The sequence below is a fragment of the Heptranchias perlo genome, chromosome 13, assembly GCF_035084215.1.
Source record: "Heptranchias perlo isolate sHepPer1 chromosome 13, sHepPer1.hap1, whole genome shotgun sequence".
Lineage (NCBI taxonomy): Eukaryota > Metazoa > Chordata > Chondrichthyes > Hexanchiformes > Hexanchidae > Heptranchias > Heptranchias perlo.
Window position 1 is genome coordinate 31,661,651 of NC_090337.1, and position 20,462 is coordinate 31,682,112.

At 39.8% G+C, this 20,462-nt stretch overlaps 2 protein-coding genes across 13 annotated transcripts in view; one reads left to right on the forward strand and one right to left on the reverse strand.

The window, feature by feature from the left end:
- Window positions 1-2,021, forward strand: part of LOC137331470 (probable cation-transporting ATPase 13A4) — a 91,997-nt gene extending 89,976 nt beyond the window's left edge. For 4 of the 5 annotated variants that reach the window (XM_067995285.1, XM_067995284.1, XM_067995286.1 and 1 more), the window contains one exon: window positions 196-2,021. In XM_067995285.1, coding sequence (XP_067851386.1) covers window positions 196-501 — 306 coding nt within the window. In that variant the 3' untranslated portion in view covers window positions 502-2,021. The remainder of the gene's footprint in view (window positions 1-195) is intronic. The other variant, XM_067995287.1, reaches the window with a different exon arrangement.
- A 3,268-nt stretch (window positions 2,022-5,289) lies between these two features.
- plaat1 (phospholipase A and acyltransferase 1) overlaps window positions 5,290-20,462 on the reverse strand; it is a 37,837-nt gene continuing 22,664 nt past the window's right edge. For 5 of the 8 annotated variants that reach the window (XM_067995293.1, XM_067995292.1, XM_067995298.1 and 2 more), the window contains 3 exons: window positions 7,656-7,794; window positions 6,719-6,987; window positions 5,290-5,463 (listed from right to left, as the gene is read on the reverse strand). In XM_067995293.1, coding sequence (XP_067851394.1) covers window positions 5,362-5,463; window positions 6,719-6,987; window positions 7,656-7,794 — 510 coding nt within the window. In that variant the 3' untranslated portion in view covers window positions 5,290-5,361. Of the gene's footprint in view, window positions 5,464-6,718; window positions 6,988-7,655; window positions 7,795-9,937; window positions 10,031-10,097; window positions 10,242-13,756; window positions 13,851-20,462 lie in introns of those variants that run through there. The other 3 variants (XM_067995295.1, XM_067995296.1, XM_067995291.1) reach the window with 3 other exon arrangements.

The following is a 20,462-nucleotide window of genomic DNA, read 5'->3' on the forward strand; positions in this document are numbered from 1 at the left end:
AACAGGAGATCGATTAGTTTATTACTCTCCCAGCACAATGGCAAAAGCAAACAAGCTACAGTGGAATGAAATATCATTCTATATGAACATTTTCATTTAGAACAAGTTGCTTGGCTCAAAAGGAAATTAAAACTATAAGTTAATTGAAGAAAAATTAATTCATGAAATGAAGCCGATATTATGTTATTTTAATAGAAAATTATAATAGAAAACAGACACCTCTGGCTATTCCTTAAAAAATGTTGTAAAGTAAAGTCTATGAGGCGTTATAAGAAGATGCAAAGAATAATAAAGAAAGAGCCAAACTGGCCTCCAGAAGATGATTCCGACTATACAACATTTTGCATCATGGAGGAAGAAGTTCTGGAAGCATATTCTAATATGAGCTACGAACATGACAAAATCTCTAAAGAGGCATCAAATGGATATGCAAGTTCTACTTCAAACCAAAATGATGAAGGAAACTATAATAAAGAGGACATTCAAAATGCTTATTTATAGCACTGGCAAGAAATTTTAGTTTCACATTGTGGTATCATTCCACCTGTAAATATTTCCAACTAACGGTCTTTGGTAAACAGTTTTTAATACATCATAAGGTACAATAATGAATGTAAAATTAATGTCAATGATTTTTTTATGTAATCACATTTGTTTCTGTATGATATAGATACTCTGAAAATCATTTGAGAATTTTCAACAATTCACTTTTACCTTGTTCTAGAGAACTTTCTGTTTACTGTTATGACTCATACAAACTATTCAATCAAAAATACCAATACAACGGAGCTATTTGAAAAGCTTATTATGTGCTTACACAATTATGTCCACCATGTTTCTGAAACAAGATTTAAATCTATCTGGAACTTGAAGACAGCAGTGCAGATTGGATGGGAAGACTGAATAAGTCGCGTCCTTACTGTCTGTTGTAACGGTGTCCTGGACCATGAACAACCAATAGCAAATAATCTACATAATTCATTTTCATTGATTAACCATCTCTGCAACTTTCCATATCAACTTGTAAATGTGGGAACATCCACATCCAGCACCGGTCTAAGCTTTCATTGACTTAGTGAAGAAAACAGCAATCCTGTTAAATCTCAGTTTTTAACTGTTTCCCATCTCACTGAAAATTTTCAAAACCTCACTTTATTTTTTAATTTCCTATATTATGCACTATTTTGTCTTTGCATGTGCAGCTTTGCATTATTATACTAAAATTATTGTATCTGTTTAAATGGAGAATGTGAATTGAGCAATTGCATTGCAATAATTGCCTAAAAAATGTAAACAGTGAGTCCAGCACCTAACACCTGAACATTTTTACAAGGTGGTGATCAGAAAGATATTTGAATTTGATCCCTTGATCGATCTATAATCTCACTGAAAATTCATTCCTACAACGTGGCAACTCTGTCCCATTAGTATTGGGAATTTCCCAGGTGCCACAGTTGTGGGGAATGTATCCATAAATGATTAATGCAGAGCCGGATTAAGAATTCTTGAAGCCCGGGGCACCAAAAACATTCAGGGCCCCTCCACCCCCTCTGCACAACCCACAGCGTGACGTCGATCCCCTTGCAACTGGAGCCTTGCTTCAAATAAACTCTGTTCCATTATTATTATGGCGTTTCTTTTCTTTGGAGAGTATTTTTGTTCATTAAAGATTATTACCTTTGTTTCTAAGGTTCCTTATATCTGAACTGTTTGTAACTTGTGAATTGGAATGGCAGATGTCAGTATTTATATTGTAACGAATCTGCTGACTCTGCCTTGCCACCTTCCGACAGTATTTTTAAATGCTAAAATATTTTGATCCAGCAGTTGTATGCAGTTCTTCTGCCTTACGGTGATTTTTACCAGGGGCAGGCCCCAGTCTGCTAATCTGCCCCTGGATTAACGTTGTAATCCTTTGGGATGCAAGTACAGCTTTGCTGGACAAACTGTGAAAGTCATTAAACCAGGTATATTTTTAAAATGAAAATTGTTCATTTTAGTGAATAAAAACTTTAAAAATATTTATTGCTCCTTTTCAATTTCCTGTCTGATTTTCTTCTGCAGTATATCACATTTTATTATAGATGAGAGGTTTAAATGTTGAAGAGTAGAGCCTTGTTAGCACTCAAAGTATAACACAGTAGCACTAGTTACATCAGTAGAGATAGAAATTAAGTTATTAACAATTCATTTGATTTAGGCTCAGGTTTTAACATGCTTATAAAATGCTATTTGATTATGCATTGAGTTAAATCTGATTATATCACTTGATTAAAAATGTACTGCAGTGATTGGGGGGAATTTGAGTAAGGCAGTATTCAAACGCCCTTTTAACCTCTGGCTCGTGTTAGTTTCAAATTGTCCTGACTGATGGATTTAAACTCTACTATTGAAAGACCTCAGTGAAATTCTTCTAGGCAATCTCAATTCAGCTTCTAATCAGCATTATCCAACTACCTGGCACCTACCTTTATCGTAATATAGTTTTATTTCATTACCTTAATACAACACCACAGTCTAGTGACTATGGCCCCGATATTTACGGAAGAATGTTGTGGGGGGGAGGTGTAATGGCCGGGAAATCCGGAAATCTAGGTTTCCCGGAGGTCCTGCTAAATTTTTGGTCTCCAGTCCCAGCCGGCAGCCAACCAGATTGAGAGGCTGGCTGGATGTCGGGCAAGAAGGCCTGTGGCGTCAGGCTGCAGCCAGGGAGGGACAGATCGTGGGTCGGGGGGCTCAGAGGAGATTGGGTGGTGGGGGGGGGCGTGCGGAGAGGAGATCGCAGGCCGGGGGGAGATGAGGTGGGGGGAGTGGATGGCCGATCCGATCGCAGGGAGGGAGGGGGAAGTCTGATCATGGTGGGGAGATCGGATCGTGGAGAGGGAAGCAGGTTAGCTTGGAGGGCCGGTGGGGAGGGGGAGCACTGCTGGAAAGGCACCTACCTGCTGGATCCAGCTGTTCTCACCTCCCTTCAGCTGCCGGGGTTCCTGAGCCCTGGGAAACCCGGCTGACGGCCATTAAATTTCTAACTGTCCTAAAATAATTTAAGGCACGCAGCTTCATTATAATATTTAAATATCAGGTCCACCTCTGGAGAGCAGGTTAGTCACCCACCCTCCCCAATCCGCCCGCCTCCGCTAAAACTGGAAGTTGGAGATGGGTTGGGGTTGGGTTTCCCACTTCTGAATTTTAACCCCCCTCCACCCGATGGGTGGGGGGGCAAAAATCCCCCCTATGAGTTTGAATCCCAGTCTTCACTCTGACTTTTCCAGTTGGGAGGAGAGGGGGAAGTCTTTTTTACAGTGCTCAAGCATAACTGTTGGTGGATTTCCCAACAATCATTATTAAGACATTGGACCCAGATGTTTGTGCTGTAGCTCCTTTTGCCTACCTAAATTAAGGAAAATTTAGTTAGGAGAAGAAGGTGGAAAAATAGTTTTTCTCCCTGAGGATAGCTGCGAAGTGCATCAGTAGCAAATGCAACTGGAAAGTATGGTTTTTGCACCATTAGTACTGTGCACCGACTGCAATGGTACTAATTGTGGCCACCGCACAGGCAACCTTTAAATTTTGTTTCAAAGTTTAAAAGAAAATCTCAGATGGGCCATTGCAGTGGTACTCATGCCACAGCCATTCCATCAGCTCTATCATGAGAAATATCATTGCCCGTCGTAGGTTGATGATCAGTGCTTGTCCATACATTGAGTTTCATCTACACAAAGAGGAAGACAAATCAAATAAATACATACATTTTTAATGAATGTCATGTATTTTTGCAACTTTCTGCACAGATTCCAACTATATGTAAAGCATCATGGTCCATATTTGGAATGTAGTCCAGTCCACTTATGAGGTGGAGGTGGATAGATGCAAATTTATCCCATGCTCAAGTAACTTTACATGTTCCTTAATACACAACAAATCATTTGTTTACAAATAAGACATTTGTAAATCCTGGTTATATATAATCTGTTCTTTAAAATTACTTGGGCAAATTTATAAAGCTATTTTAACATTTCATTTTCCATCAAGCACCAGCCAACATTTAGTGCCTTATTAACAATGCATCATCTCAACTGCAAGAGTTGCACACAAGTGACTTTCTACTATAAAAAAATTAAAACTCACCATAAAGAAGCATTGAACTGTTTGATAATTTTCTCTTCTCAAAACAACATTTTAGGGATTTTTTTCATCATCTGTCTCATTTCAGTCTTCGGGATTTTATTGTTGAGTTTTATCCCTCTTCATCTCTTGGGCTGGTAATTTCCTCAGAGCTGCTCCTCCTTCACCGCCGTAGCTTTGTTGGAAACCCCACTAATGTACAGTGAAATTCGAGGAACATCTGAGGAAATTCACGGTCTTCGTCTCACTCTCTATCCTTAATATATCCCTCTCTACAATGCCTTGTATTTTTCTATCTCTTCCTTTTCAGTTATCCCTGTTACCCCATCCCCATCTGTCCCTGTCTCTTTTTCTCCAACTATCCGTGTCTGTCTCTTCTCCTCAATCACTGTCTGTCTCTATCACTCCTTCTCCATCAATTCCTGTCTGCTTCTGTCACTCCTCCAATTATCCCTGTCTGTCTGTGTATCTCCTTCTCCATCTATCCCTGTATGACACTTGTTTTTTGTCTTACATTACTAGTTCATTTTGATTTGTTTACATGTTATGCAAATTACAATGGTATTCTTTAGAAAAAGATGAAAGTACTCTTAACCATTATACAGCAGGTTCATAAAGAACTTGGGTAAGTGCCAAAACTGCTTTTGTCTATCACCAAATCAATTACAGTTTCTGTATCTCTTCCTTTCCTTTTGCACGTGTCTGCCTGCATCTCTTCGATTATTTCTGTCTTTTTTGGAGCATTAAAAAAATGGTAATACACAACCAACCTCCTTTGCATACAGCTCTAAGTATAGGCAAGTTTATTATTTATCTGGATACTGCATATCTGTCAGCTTTCCTAACTACATATAAATTTTGCACTTTACCTTGTAATTAAATGTAAACAACCCACTGACTTACATCGTACAGTTAATGTACATGTAAAATTTACTATAAATTTGAAAATATTAGTTAAAATTTGTACAGTGAAATACATTATCAAAAAATATTTAGGAATATTATATTAATTTAATGTCACTTAGACAATGTTTTCTAAGCTTACAATCATTTAAAATTGCCTAAATTTTTCTCAGAAAAATAAATGAACAATTTGGCTAAAGGTAGTTGAATATAAAATTTTAAAACATACTAAATTATAGTAACAAAAGAGATCAAACCATATTTTTGTTCATTTATTTTTAATTTGCATCAGTTTTCATATACAATTACTTTCCTCTTATTCCGGTACATTCTTCAATAATTTCTTTGCCTTGACCTATTTTGAAACAGTCCAATCAGTGAGAAGGCACCAGCGGCAGCCGTTACAAAGCCAATGGCATTCATAGCTCTGTTTGCCTGAGGAAACAAAAGTGGATTTAACAAAGCGTTAATACAACTGGTCAGCAGTTTTGGGAACCTATTGATTAGATGATATGTTGGCTGCTGTGGAAAGTTGATATGTCACAAAGTGAACGTACCTGGCAGTTGATCATGTTTGCTCCACTTTTAAAGATTAAAAAAAAAGTGTATTAAAAAAATATTTTTCCAAATCTTAAAAATATAAGTTTGTCAAATAAAATACTTAATGTCTATTTCTGAAATATGCTTTTATTTCAATTTCTAAGGATGACTGTAACCAACTCATGACTTCATTGGTGATAGGTTATTTAATAATCCTCACTCTTGGACTACCTCCTATTTTCTCCTCTCTATTCCCCCTTTATGACCAGGACATATCTATCCTAATCTTGTTATGTAACTTGAGTTTCCCTGTATCCATTCATGTGCGCATTTTGGATGCGATTCTGGACCCGAGTACATCACTTCTAGTTCCCTTTTTCTTCTTCTTTTCTCTTTATCACTCCTTGGCACCTCTCTCCTGTCGTCATGCCTCCTTTCATTTCTCCACTTTCTCTACCTCTCTCTCCTCCTTTAAGATGCTCCTTAAAGCCTACCTCTTTGACCAAGCTTTTGGTCACCTGTCCTAATATCTCCTTACGTGGCTTGGTGTCAAATTTTGTTTGATAACATTGCTGTGAAGTGCCTTGGGATGTTTTACTATGTTAAAGGCGCTATATAAATGCAAGTTGTTGTTGTTGTTGGAAACAAAAAAAATCATTTTGAATGACACCTGTCAAAACCTATAAACTCAGTAAAAAATATCCATAATTAAAAAGTAGATATTAGAGAAATGTTTCACAATATGGTGATTCAAAAAAAAACCTTGATACAAATTTGCACTTCAAAGCTAATCAGTAATTGATAGGATGCATTTTACAAAGTGCTTGTTGATGTCAATTCTTTGCATATAGAGAAGTATTTGGTTCATATTCACGTAATCTTTTCACTGCGATACTTTAATACTCATTCAGCAATACTATTGCATTAATGTTGTTATCTAAGGGTGTTGCTCTGTGCTTGCACAAATCTGTAAGGGACCTTTATCAGCTATCAGTGCAAGGAAATCCAAATCTGCAGTGATTCATGTACCAGCCTGAGATCTGCATCTTACCTGTGCCTTCTTCACTGAAGCTGAGTACATTACATTGGCCTTGTGCAAAATAATCTTGCATGAGACATTGTTAGGACGGAATTTTTTCAAGTCACGTACCTGATCAGACACACCCTCACCATAACGAAGTAAAGTGACGAAATGTTCACAGTTATTTCCCAACAAATCATAGGACACCTCCTGACCAATCAGGAACTCTGCTCGCTTAACAATTTCATCCACTGGCAAAGGAGTATGGTTGTCGTCATATTTATTATTTATTTTAAAAGTGTCTTTTCCAACAACATCTTTAAGTAGTTGCATTTTTGCCATTGCTTTCCTGCTGAAAACTGACTTTGCACTAGTGAATGAAGCAGGTGGCCCCTCATCTGCAGAATGCAAAAGCCCAAGTTTAGTACAAGACTAAAATGACAAAAAAAAAATTCAATTGTGTGTTTGTTAAAAAGAAAATATCCACACTATAAATATGATTTTATAATAATAATGTAAAATCTTCCAACGTCATTACAGCTGTCGATCTGCTTTAATTACTTGGTTTTTATCCATACAAAAATAAACATTTCAAAAATAAACATGATTGCTTCAGCTGCATTAAGTTCTTTGATATAAAAATGCCACAATTTTTTTTATTCATTCATGGGATGTGGGTGTCGCTAGCAAGGCCAGTGATGAGGTTGATGGAAGAGAACGCTTGCGTGTTGTCACAGTCTGTGATAACACATTGAGAACCAATCTATCAGGGTACTTGGTCCTCTATTTTGGAGGTGCCAATGGCAAGAAACTGTAACAGGAGGATCTGAATAAAGGATTAAATATGGGTGAAAGCAGTAGGGTCGGTGGGAATGGGGTATGGTGTTAGTGTTTAGATAGAATGTCTTTATTTATTAGGATTAGCACTCGATTTAAGATTCAGGACAGTACAGTTTTTAAGGCCCATTTTTTAACTAAGAATTAGTTGCTAAATTTTCAAATTTAAACTCAGAGCAGAGACAACATTTGTGCAGCACTAATTGTTTCTTTTCTTCATTTATCTTACCTAAAGGTGCCACATTTATAACATAACCATCTCCCAGGTACAGGGCCCAATGTTGATACGCAGGTCTAAATATTTCAATTAAGTCCCCAGGATAGGGGTCCCCAGGGTATTCCACACTAAAGTGGTCGTTAGAAGCCATCTGAAAGGGAAAACATGCATTAAAACTTTTTAAAAATATAATTTTAAAAATACTCCACATAATTATCAAAATATTCAAATTTAATGCAGTTCCCAGCGAGAAAGTATTGGATCACTTTGTACAAACATACAAAAGCTGATTGAATAATAGCTTTGGATGCTGGAAATCTGGAGCAAAAACAGAAAATCAAACACTCAGCAGATCACTTAGCATCTGTGGCGAGAACAGGCAAGTTCATGTTTCAGGGGTAGGCTCTTCGTCAGAACTAACAAAGGGGCCACACCTGAAACGTTAACTTGCCTGTTCTCTCCACAGATGCTGACTGACTTGCTGAGTATTTGCAGCATTTTCTGATTAAATAGCAGGAAGAGAGAGAGCTATACACCGATTGAGAGTAAAAGTTACACAGCGACCGAGACAATAATCATCCATTTACTCCTACTCTCTGTTTTATATCTTTCAGCCATCCCTGTCACATTACTTTTAATACCATGGGTCTTAATCTTTGCAGTTAAGGGCTGATTTTATGATCATGTGCTTCTAGCACATAGCTTCACCTGCCAGGAGCGAATATTGGGCACGTCCCCATCCCCCCGCTCTGATTTTCAGTCCATTATAATTAATAGTGGAAAATATAGGGGAGTGTGCCTGTGATTTCCTACCTCTCACTTGCAATGGTCAAAGACGGTCCCTGCGAGGAGTGCCCATTTACAAAATCTGCCCTCAGGTGTCTCATTTGGCACGTTATCAAACTCTTATATAATTGACCCTTTCTGTCATGTAATCTAAAGCTGGAGCTAGCATTTGTCATGATAGTTATATTCTACTCCTCACATGTGCCTTTAAAGGATTGTCAGGACAGATGATGATAGGCTTTTCAACATCATAATGAATTAGAGTAATATATAATAGTTGTGCTGATGTCATTTACAGGTCACACCATCTCAATATCCTAATGACTACAAATAACACTCAAATAAAACTCAGGTCTTACCTTTCTTTGGTTTGTGCACTTCAGCCAGCTATTTTTGCTGGTTCATTTGTTCATGAAATAATTCTAAATAATGATTCACTTTATGCACATTACAAGCTCAACGAATTCTGTTTTCTTAAACTTCGCTTTCAAATGTTAACGACATACATAACTTTGTAACTTTTCTATATTATGGACAAATTGTTAACCAATTGTTTTAAAGAAACCTTCCTTGACAATATCACTTTTCCTGTTCTAAGATCAAGCTCTCAGTATAGCCCAGTGGCTCTTTTGTGTGGAATAGAGAGCTACAATGGATTTCACTAGAAATTTACAGATTATTAGGCCCAATGTTTTCTTTGTATTTGATGCCTATTACACAGCTATATGGTATATGACAGAATATTTAAAAAAATACATTCAGTTACATTACAACTAAATGCACATTCTACAACATGTAGCAATGTTCTACAAGATTACAGTAAGTAATGATAGGTCCAAACTTTGCTGAAAGGTTAAAGGTTAAATCTGCAGAAAACCAGATGTATGAAATTAAACACTCAAAATAATATTTTTAAATGTTTTTGAGATAGGAAAACCTATTGTGTGCCGAATTTGATATTAAAATTAAAAATAAAGATTAAGATCAATTATAACATTTAATTATAAATAGTATGTGATTTTCTAAACTTAGGGGTTAGAAATTTTCTGATTTGTCTTCATGCATTACATTATCAAAATATGCAATGCAGTCTGATCTTATTTAAATAACTCAACACATAACCCAGTAACAAGCTTGGAACAGTGTAAATATCAAACGATGATTTCTGACAGTTCTGTTTAGCGTGATTAATAAAAAAAATCAGTAAAGATTTTTTCACTGGTTTTATATTAAATCACACTAAGTGACAGTATTTATGATACCAGTGCAAACTGTTCCTAATTCCAGGCTGTTATGTCTTCTTTGGCAAACCCTGCCTGGTCGAAGCTGCTTCTCAACCTTTCAGCCTGAGAAAAGATGTCGTTTAGTGAGACGCTATCAAAGGAGTCTCTCTGGATTCAAAAGCAAAATTAAAACTCGGATTCATAATCGTTAACAGTCCGAATAAATCAACTGAGCTGTAGGCTCCCGAAAGATACTTGCATCAAAACAATGTATAAATACTCAACCGAATGATCGAGGCGTCTTTCATTCCGCACCCGGCTGTTATAGAGACTGCTGTTTTGAAAATAGCACCAGTTTAGTTCCACGTGGTTAAATGCTGGCTGCATTTGCCGATTTTACTGCTGCAAAGATCTGCCTCTAATATAGCGGAGTAAACCGACTTACTGTAGTGATCTGAACATCCCACACAGCTGCTTAGTATTCGTCCTGTTAAAGGCTGAAGTTACTATACAGGCACAACACCATTCGTGAAGTTTTAAAGCAGTATGAAACTTGTATGCAGATCAAGTCAAGGATTACACCAGTGCCATTGCTGTGTGCATTGAGGCTTGTCACTCCCAATATTGTCATGGTAATTTTAAATGAACTCGTGAAGGGTTGTCACTTTCACTGAACTTTTTTTTCTGGAATTCAATTCAGTCACCATCACAACAAAAGCTGAATCTAGGAATTTTCTATTTTTGTTCACGAAATGTAAGTTAAACGGTCAGATGTGTCATTATAGTCTTCAGAAAAAGTGAAAAACTATTTTTAGCTTTCTTCCAAATCAGTATGTGTTTCTGTAACTGTAAGAGGAGCTGTAACGAGTTTATTGGGCAATTTAAACCAATCTGCAAATGGATATAGGCCGGTTAAGTGAATGGGCAAGAGGGTGGCAGTTGGAGTATAATGTGGGGAAATGTGAGGTTATTCACTTTGGTAGGAATAACAGAAAAACAGAATATTTTTTATATGTGAGAAACTATTAAATGTTGGTGTTCAGAGAGATTTGGGTGTCCTCGTACATGAAACACAGAATGTTAACATGCAGGTACAGCAGGCAATTAGGAAGGCAAATGGTGTGTTAGCCTTTATTGCAAGGGGGTTGGAGTACAAGAGTAAGGAAGTCTTGCTGCAATTGTACAGGACTTTGGTCAGACCACACCTGGAGTACCGTGTACAGTTTTGGTCTCCTTACCTAAGGAAGGATATACTTGCCTTACAGGCGGTGCAATGAAAGTTCACTAGATTGATTGCTGGGATGAGAGGGTTGTCCTATGAGGAGAGATTGAGTAGACTGGGCTGAGGTGATCTCATTCAAATGTATAAAATTCTTAGAGGGTAAATGGTGAGAAGTTGTTTCCCCCTGGTTAGAGAGTCTAGAACTAGGGGGCATAGTCTCAGGATAACGGGGCAGCCATTTAGGACCAAAATGAGGAGAAATTTCTACCCCAGAGGGCTGTGGATGCTCAGTCGTTGAGTATATTCAAGTTTGAGATCGACAGATTTTTGGACTCTAAGGGAATCAAGGGATATGGGGATAGAGCAGGAAAGTGTAGGCCCAAAGATCAGCCATGATCTTACTGAATGGCGGAGCAGGCTTGAGGGACCATATGGTCTACTCCTGCTCCTATTTCTTATATTCTTATGTTCTAACTACCTCAATCTTTTTAATCCCCACAAACCTACTAGACTTACTAGCTTCTTGTGCCATCCTTTAGCTTTTAATTTTTGAGCCAACGCAAATTTTGATGAAGTAAATTCATTTTACAGTAATAAATGATTTAAATGTCAGAGGTAGCATTATTACTATAATAATATTAACTCTAAACAACTAAAACAAACACAAAAAAAAATTTCCACACACTATGTCTCCCTTTCCTCTTATTCCCCATTCTCTCTTTTCTTTAATTATTTTAACTTTACCCTAACAGAACACATTCTATGCTAAAAAGCATTTTTTTTTAAAGTTTAAAATACTACATTTACCCTTTTCCTCTGTTTTCTACCATCCATTTTAGATGTGGAGCAACTTTGGGAAAAAAAGGCAATTTTTTACATATCAAATTAGAAGTTTACATTGCATATAGAGTTACTCATTCACCGCACATGTTGGGGCTTCTGTGAGGTAACTCATCTATAGCACAGTACAGGTTAATGTTATCCAATTTACCTGTGTAGGGCAGCATAATGAATATTGAAGAGATACCATCAGTCTGTATTGCTCTAACTTTTACTCATTTGTTCTCCCCTTTTGGTCACCCCAGACTCTGCACCTCTTGTTACTAAAATAGCAAGCTTTTCCCAATGTTCTCTTCAAGGTTGCTCTTGAGGTAGCTTCTAAGAGATGCACAAGGGCAATCAAGTTATGATTCTTCCAATTTTCCATCCCTCTAAAGAGCCTGGCTTCCACTCAGTGCCTCGTCAGATCAACACAAAAACTGCAGTGTAACTAACCGGCCTTGTAATCCTATATATTATTCTGTGGAGTGAAAAGGGAAATCAGTCACGTGAATAATAAAAATAGGAATATATGTGTGTAGATTATCATCAGACAAGTGACATAACATTCTAATATGAATTTAGAGATTGATTTAAGATTCTAGAAAGATCATTCTATCTCATATATTAACAAAATATATCACCAACAACTATGAACTCAAGACATTCTTTTGTGTGCCTGAAAGGGTATACTCCATATTTCTTTCACAACTGATGAAAGTCTTTTGTGGAGTAGGCAATGTAATCCCTTTTCTTTCAGCTGTAACTATTGTTATGAAAAGAAAAACATTTAGCTTTTGTACAAAATTAGGATAGGAACCTCGTGGTTTCTGGAATGTGCATCTGTCAGTTAGAACACTGGCTTTCATGAATTTACAACAGTACCATCAGCAGTTATTATCAATACTGTCCCAACCCTGAGAAGAATTACTGAACTAATAGCCCAACGTAGTCAGAATATTTATCGTGCTGTACTCTTTCTCAAATAAATACAAGTACAGAAAAATCAGATTGTCGTTAATGGAATGTTTCCTTTACAGAACTGATCAGTTCATTTGCTCTTCACTTTGTCTAAGGCAGCTCGTCTGTTGGGGCGTTAAAAATTTTGGCCCGTGCTGAGGCCCAGTCCGGGATGGGAGGGGGGTGGGTGGTGAGGCAATCGGGTAGTTGGGGGGGGGGTGCAATGGTAGGCCATTAGCAGCCTGCAGTTGTTTTATGCAGCCAGAGGAACCATCTGCTCCTTCCAACACCACAAAAAACACAACTTTGCAAGTTTTCTGAGTGGCCTCCAGCAGTCCCTTTAAGGACTACTGGGAAGGCAGCTCAAGACCCGGAAATGCCAGTCAGAGCTTGTAATGTGCAATGCTTCGACTAGGGCAAATAGATTTGTGAGTCCGGCTCTGAAATGAGCGCAGGAGCCTTATTTCAATATTGAAATGAAGTCTACGCTCATTTCAGGTGGTCATCAGGGCCGAGTAAACAAATGCCCCAACTAACTTAGCAGTGCACAACAGACATGGGCGTCTGCACTGCTAAATTGGTTTTTTGCCCAATTTAGGCCCATAATACGGGTGCAATCAAGTTAAATTTAGACCCCAATGTTACCAGTTTTATTAGTGTGTAATGTTACACACTAAGAAAATATCAAAAATTTACTGATTTATACAAATTCTCAATTACAGTAATGAAATTTATGCGTAACACTTTTCTTTCCCCAACCTTCTGAATAAACAAGAACTCTGGACAGTTGATACTCAGAGAACGAATGCTGTGACTAGCATTTTAATGGCAATTGATGCTGTATTTTCCACTTGAACATAAATCAATTATACAAGAGATAATATAGTGAGTAGATAGTTCCTCAATCAGGGACTACATTAACAAGGGAAGCAGTAAACTGTCAAGCTGCTTTGTGGAGCTCTATGTTGCTTTTCAGTGTTTTAGTTCCCAGGCCTATTTCTTTAAATTAAAATACATGAAACATTTAATGAAGGATGATTATATATCTTAAAAAACATACAACTAATCTTAGTCAGACAAGACTATTTACTTCGGGTACTTACAATATCATAACATTTTGGTCAGTATAGGACAAACATATTAGCCCAGATGTTTCTCTTTCGCAGAACTGGTGTGCATCTCTGGTGTGGCATGACTACTGCCTGACCCAGGCCGGTCTTCCAGCCTCGAGATCATTTAAATATTTTTGGTGCCAGCTAGTCTTCCAGAGTGAGGTGGAGATTTTAGTCATAGAGAGAGTCATAGAGTCATACAGCACGGATAGAGGCCCTTCGGCCCATCGTGTCCGCGCCGGCCATCAGCCCTGTCTACTCTAATCCCATATTCCAGCATTTGGTCCGTAGCCTTGTATGCTATGGCATTTCAAGTGCTCATCCAAATGCTTCTTGAATGTTGTGAGGGTTCCTGCCTCCACAACCCTTTCAGGCAGTGAGTTCCAGACTCCAACCACCCTCTGAGTGAAAAAGTTATTTCTCAAATCCCCTCTAAACCTCCCGCCTTTTACCTTGAATCTATGTCCCCTTGTTATAGAACCCTCAACAAAGGGAAAAAGCTCCTTAGTATCCATCCTATCTGTGCCCCTCATAATTTTGTACACCTCAATCATGTCCCCCCTCAGCCTCCTCTGCTCCAAGGAAAACAAACCCAATCTTCCCAGTCTCTCTTCATAGCTGAAGCGCTCCAGCCCTGGTAACATCCTGGTGAATCTCCTCTGCACCCTCTCCAAAGCGATCACATCCTTCCTGTAGTGTGGCGACCAGAACTGCACACAGTACTCCAGCTGTGGCCTAACTAGTGTTTTATACAGCTCCATCATAACCTCCTTGCTCTTATATTCAATGCCTCGGCTAATAAAGGCAAGTATCCCATATGCCTTCTTTACCACCTTATCTACCTGTTCCGCCGCCTTCAGGGATCTGTGAACTTGCACACCAAGATCCCTCTGACCCTCTGTCTTGCCTAGGGTCCTCCCATTCATTGTGTATTCCCTTGCCTTGTTAGTCCCTCCAAAGTGCATCACCTCGCACTTTTCTGGGTTAAATTCCATTTGCCACTGTTCCGCCCATCTGACCAACCCATCTATATCGTCCTGCAGACTGAGGCTATCCTCCTCACTATTTACCACCCTACCAATCTTTGTATCATCAGCGAACTTACTGATCATACCTTTTACATTCATATCCAAGTCATTAATGTAGACCACGAACAGCAAGGGACCCAGCACCGATCCCTGTGGTACCCCACTGGCCACAGGCTTCCAGTCACAAAAACAACCTTCGACCATCACCCTCTGCCTTCTGCCACTAAACCAGTTTTGTATCCAAAGTGCCAAGGCACCCTGGATTCCATGGGCTCGTACCTTCTTGACCAGTCTCCTGTGGGGGACTTTATCGAAGGCCTTACTGAAATCCATATATACCACATCCACTGCGTTACCCTCATCCACACGCCTAGTCACCCCCTCAAAAAATTCAATCAAATTAGTCAGACATGATCTTCCCTTGACAAAGCCATGTTGACTATCCCTGATTAATCCTTGCTTCTCCAAGTGGAGACTAATTTTGTCCTTCAGAATTTTTTCCAATAATTTTCCTACCACTGATGTTAGGCTCACTGGCCTGTAGTTCCCCGGTTTTTCCCTACTCCCCTTCTTGAATAATGGTATTACATTAGCGGTTCTCCAGTCCTCTGGCACATCCCCTGTGGCCAGAGAGGTTCTGAATATATGTGTCAGAGCCCCCGCAATCTCCTCCTTTGCCTCACACAGTAGCCTGGGATACATTTCGTCCGGGCCTGGGGATTTATCCATTTTTAGGCCTGCTAAAACCGCCAATACCTCCTCCCGCTCGATGTTAGTATGTTCGAGTATATCACAGTCCCCCTGCCGTATTTCTATGTCTACATCGTCCTTCTCCATAGTGAAAACAGATGCAAAAAATTCATTTAGAACCCCTCCTACATCTGCCGGCTCCACACACAGATTGCCATTTTTGTTCCTAATGGGCCCTATTTTTTCCCTAGTCATCCTCTTACCCTTAATATACTTATAAAACATCTTAGGATTTTCCTTTATTTTGCTCGCCAGTGTTATTTCATGGCCCCTCCTTGATCTCCTAATTTCTTTTTTAAGTATCCCCCTGCACTTTTTGTACTCCTCTAGGGCTTCCTCCGTCTTTAGCCTTTTGTATCTGCCAAAAGCCCTCCTTTTTTTCCTAATCCATTCTCGTATATCCCCTGACATCCAAGGTTCCCTGGAGTTCTTGGAACCACCCTTGACCTTTACGGGAACATGTTGCCATTGTATGGTCTCAATCTCCCTTCTGAAAGACTCCCATTGCTCCGATGCGGATTTTCCTACAAGCAGCTGATCCCAGTCCATTTTGGCCAGATCCTGCCTTATCCTATTAAAATCGGCCTTCCCCCAATTTAGAACCTTTATTTCCGGCCTCTCCCTGTCCTTTTCCATGACCACCTTAAATCTCACCGAATTATGGTCACTGTCACCAAAGTGCTCACCTACTAGCACTTCTTCCACTTGGCCGGCCACATTCCCTAGAATTAGGTCCAGTACCGCCCCCTCTCTTGTAGGACTTTCTACATGCTGGCTCAAAAAGCTCTCCTGGATGCACGTTAAGAATTTTGTACCCTCTAAGCCTTTTACACTCTGAGTATCCCAGTTAATATTGGGGAAGTTGAAATCCCCCACGATTATTACCCTATTATTTGCACAATTTTCTGAGATTTGCCTACATATCTGTTCCTCGATCTCCCCCTGACTGTTTGGGGGCCTATAGTACACTCCCATCAAAGTGCTTGCCCCCTTTTTGTTTTTAAGCTCCACCCATATGGCCTCATTAGAGGAACCCGCTAATATATCATCCCTCCTTATGGCAGTAATTGATTCTTTAATTAATATTGCGACCCCCCCTCCTCTTATACCTCCCCCTCTGTCTCGCCTGAAGATTCTGTACCCCGGAATATTGAGCTGCCAGTCTTGCCCCTCCCTCAACCATGTCTCTGTGACAGCAACAATATCATACATTTTCTGCAGCAGGCTTTGGCAATCTGCCTCAGCATAACATTGCCAGCAGCCTTCAAGGTGCTGCTAAAAGTTGAGATTAAAAAATATATATACTTTCGTGCTATAGACTGTGAGCATTTGATTGCACAGTTTGCCACACTTCTAAAAGTGAAAACTCCCCTCCGCTGCCATAGCAACACTGGATGTTGGAGATAAGCAAGCATCCCTGGCATCCAGCGTTACTATGGGTCAAATGACAGAAAATACATCAATGACATACTTCCATCATTTGAACATCCTTTCAATATGCCCACCCATAAATGGGCAGATGTATTCACCTCGGGAAGGAAATCCAACACGCATGAAAATGGATGGGAAGGCGATGAGGCACTTCCCCATTCCATTTCCCACCTGCATCTCCCCAATGCTAAACCTTTATAAATCACCGGTTAGACCACAGCTCGAATATTGTGTCCAATTTTGGGCACTACATTTTAGAAAGGATGTCAACGCCTTGGAAAGGGTGCAGAGGAGATTTGCTAGAATGATTCCGGGGATGAGGAATTTTGGTTGTCTGGAGAGACTAGAGAGGCTAGGATTGTTTTCTTTGGAGCAGAGAGGGTTGGGGGGAGATTTGATGGAAGTATTCAAGATTGTGAGAGGTTTTGGTGGAGTAAATGGGCTGTTTCCACTGGCAGAAGGGTCAGTAACCTGAGGAAATAATTGACAAAAATGTCGGGGGGGGGGGGGGGGGGAGGAGGAGAATCTTTTTTACTCAGCAAGTTGTTATGATCTGGAATGCATTGCCTGAAAGGGTGATGGAAGCAGATTCAGTAGTAACTTTCAAAAGGGAATTGGAATAATACCTGAAAAGAAAAAATTTGCAGGGCTATGGGGAAAGAGCAGGGGACTAATTGGTAGCTCTTTCAGCGAGCTGGCACAGGCACAATGGGCCGAATGGCCTCCTTCCGTGCTGTACAATTCTATGAGTAACACCCTAAAATCAGTGAAGGGATGGCAGAAAAGCCCTGCCAGTATTTTCAAATATATCATCACAGTTCTGAATCAACACTAACAACTGTACAAGAGATACCAAAGCTTGAAGACCTCATAACCTGACTTTTCTTCTAACCAATAGATCAGTGATCTCCCACCTTTTGCTAACGGGAGCCAGATTATGGGGGCGATTTTCAACTGGAATGCACATTGGACAAGTGTCGGACAGGGCGTACACTACACCTGCCCAGCAGCGGCAACAAGAGGCTCGAACCATTTTCATGGTTGGGCCTCATCTAAATATTTTGGGCAAGGTGCTAGTGCTCAGCGAGTGCACAGAGGCAGCTCATCGCTGGGGATGTGAGGGCGGGGAATCTGGCTCTTCCTCTGTGGAAGCAAGCTGGAAGTCAGACCTCAAAGTGGGGTGGTAGGCAATCTGGGGGGGTAGGGGTCACAGCCAGCCAGCAGCGGGCCTGAAGATTTTTGTGGGGCCAGGAGTAGCATTCATACTTTGCTCACTTCGTGAAGGTGAATTATATTTTTGGGTAGTTATTATTCATACTCTAATGTCCTACTTTCTTCTCAGCTATACAATTCAAGATCAACCAGCTATTGATTTTGGGGTGTTTTGGTTGACATAAAATTGGAGACTGTCAGTGAACAATTTATCAACATTAAATGAAATAACATAAGTATTATTCAGCTGAAATAGCAATAAGAATTAAAACAAGGAAACTTTACCTCTTTTGCTAAAAATGTATGTATACCTATTAAAGGCCAAGGAAAACGAAGACTGCAAAGTTCACAATAGAGAACAAAATCAATACTGTCAGTACATTTGTCTTTCCCTTCATGTACTCATTACTTCACATTGGGAAAGACAGATGTTACATTGTAACTTGCTAGTTTACTGAGTAATTTAAAATCAATAAAGCAATTTCAAAGATAATGTATTGGACAGACTAGAATATACACATAATTAAGAATTAAAACTCCTTCAGTCAGTGTTCATATTGTACTGAAATTATGAAATGGACAACCAGGAAGAATTATATTTGTTGATTTCACAATAATGATTCCAATTCTACAATCTCTAACCAATGATTACCGGTTTCTAGAATTTTGCAGTGTTCATTTTCCTTGGCCTTTAATAGGTAGACATACATTTTTAACAAAAGAGGTAAAGTTTCCTTGTTTTAATTCTTATTGCTATTTCAGCTGAATAATACTTATGTTATTTCATTTAATGTTGATAAACTGTTCTGAATTGTCCCTTCTAGAATGGGGAAAGGATATTGGTTAGGTAATTACATGCCTTGTTCAGCTAATAGTATATTGTAAAAGTGAATTTGAACAAACATTTCTCTGGTGGGATCCTTCCATTTGCTATATTTCCCTCCTCTCCTAAAAGCACTGATTCTTATTGAGCACAATTCTACAGATGTCAGCAGCCTCCTCATACCTCATTGTTAGATTAATGGAAGTAATAATGTTTCTATTTGAACCTTATTGTGAAATTCCTATTTGAAAAATTGACCTTTTGAACTAGTTTTGTTTGGTTTGGCAATCTCATAGCCAAACACACCCCCCAAAAAAATCCAGCCTAAGCCACTGTTAAAGAGTTACTGGCCTAGAAGTTCCTGCGTATTTCTAGCGTATTTGCACCTAGAAACAAGCCCAATTTTCCTTGATCTTTCGCGATCATCTATCAATCGCTCCACCTGAATATATCTCCGCTCATAATAATGGCCCCGCCCCCAAGTAACAGAGCCTTATACACGAGTTTTCTGCAATTGCGCTTTCTCAGAGTCTCTCTTCAAATTACAACCAGATTTTCAGGTGCACAGGCACTCGCAGTCACCTGAAGCAGGTGCAAATCAGCTGCTCCATGAAGCATTGAAGCTGTTCTCCTGCGGTTACTGCAGACAGCCAATTTTCAGACCTTTTGAAAAATGAAAATGACTCTTTTGCTGGCTCTACCCCTGCTTGCTATTATAAAGGAGGAGGAGGAAAAGGAGGAAGAGAACCAAAGGCAGGAGGCCAGGAGAGTGAAGCACCAGCAGCAGAGACAGCACCCCACATGCAAGTACCCGGCCTGGAGACATTCCGGGCGATGCATGACTATGCAGCTGCTGCGCTTTACAAAGGAGGCCATTGGCTGAATCTGTGACTTGCTCTGCGATGACTTTAAGCCCCGATTCACAGCCTTAGCAGTGGAAATGAAGGTCACCACGGCATTCAACTTTTATGGGTGTGTGGATCCTTCCAGGCATCCAAGGGGGACCTGTGCAGGATTAATCAGGGCAGTGAGGGCCTGCATTCAATAGGTAACTGATTCCATTTACCGTCAGGCTGGGGAGTTCATCATGTCCATGGTAGAGCAAAGGCAGAGGCCATTAAGCTCCTATAGGATTGCTGGATTCCCCAGAGTGCTAAGGGGTAATCGATGGAACCCATGTCGCACTAAAGATTCCCATCAACACCTACAAAGCTACATGGACAGAAAGGGCTGCCACTCCCTCAACATTCAGATGGTCTGTGACGCCCAGCTGCACATCTATATGCACATGCAGCATACGAGGGCCTGTCATGATGCACTTATTGTGCGCAATTCAATCATCGCACGCATGCTCGGTGACTTGGTAGAAAGGCTGATGAATCGTGGGCCTATGGTCGGTCCATGCTGACAGTCATATGCTCCCGGACTAAAGCTGCTGCTGCCTGCATCCCAG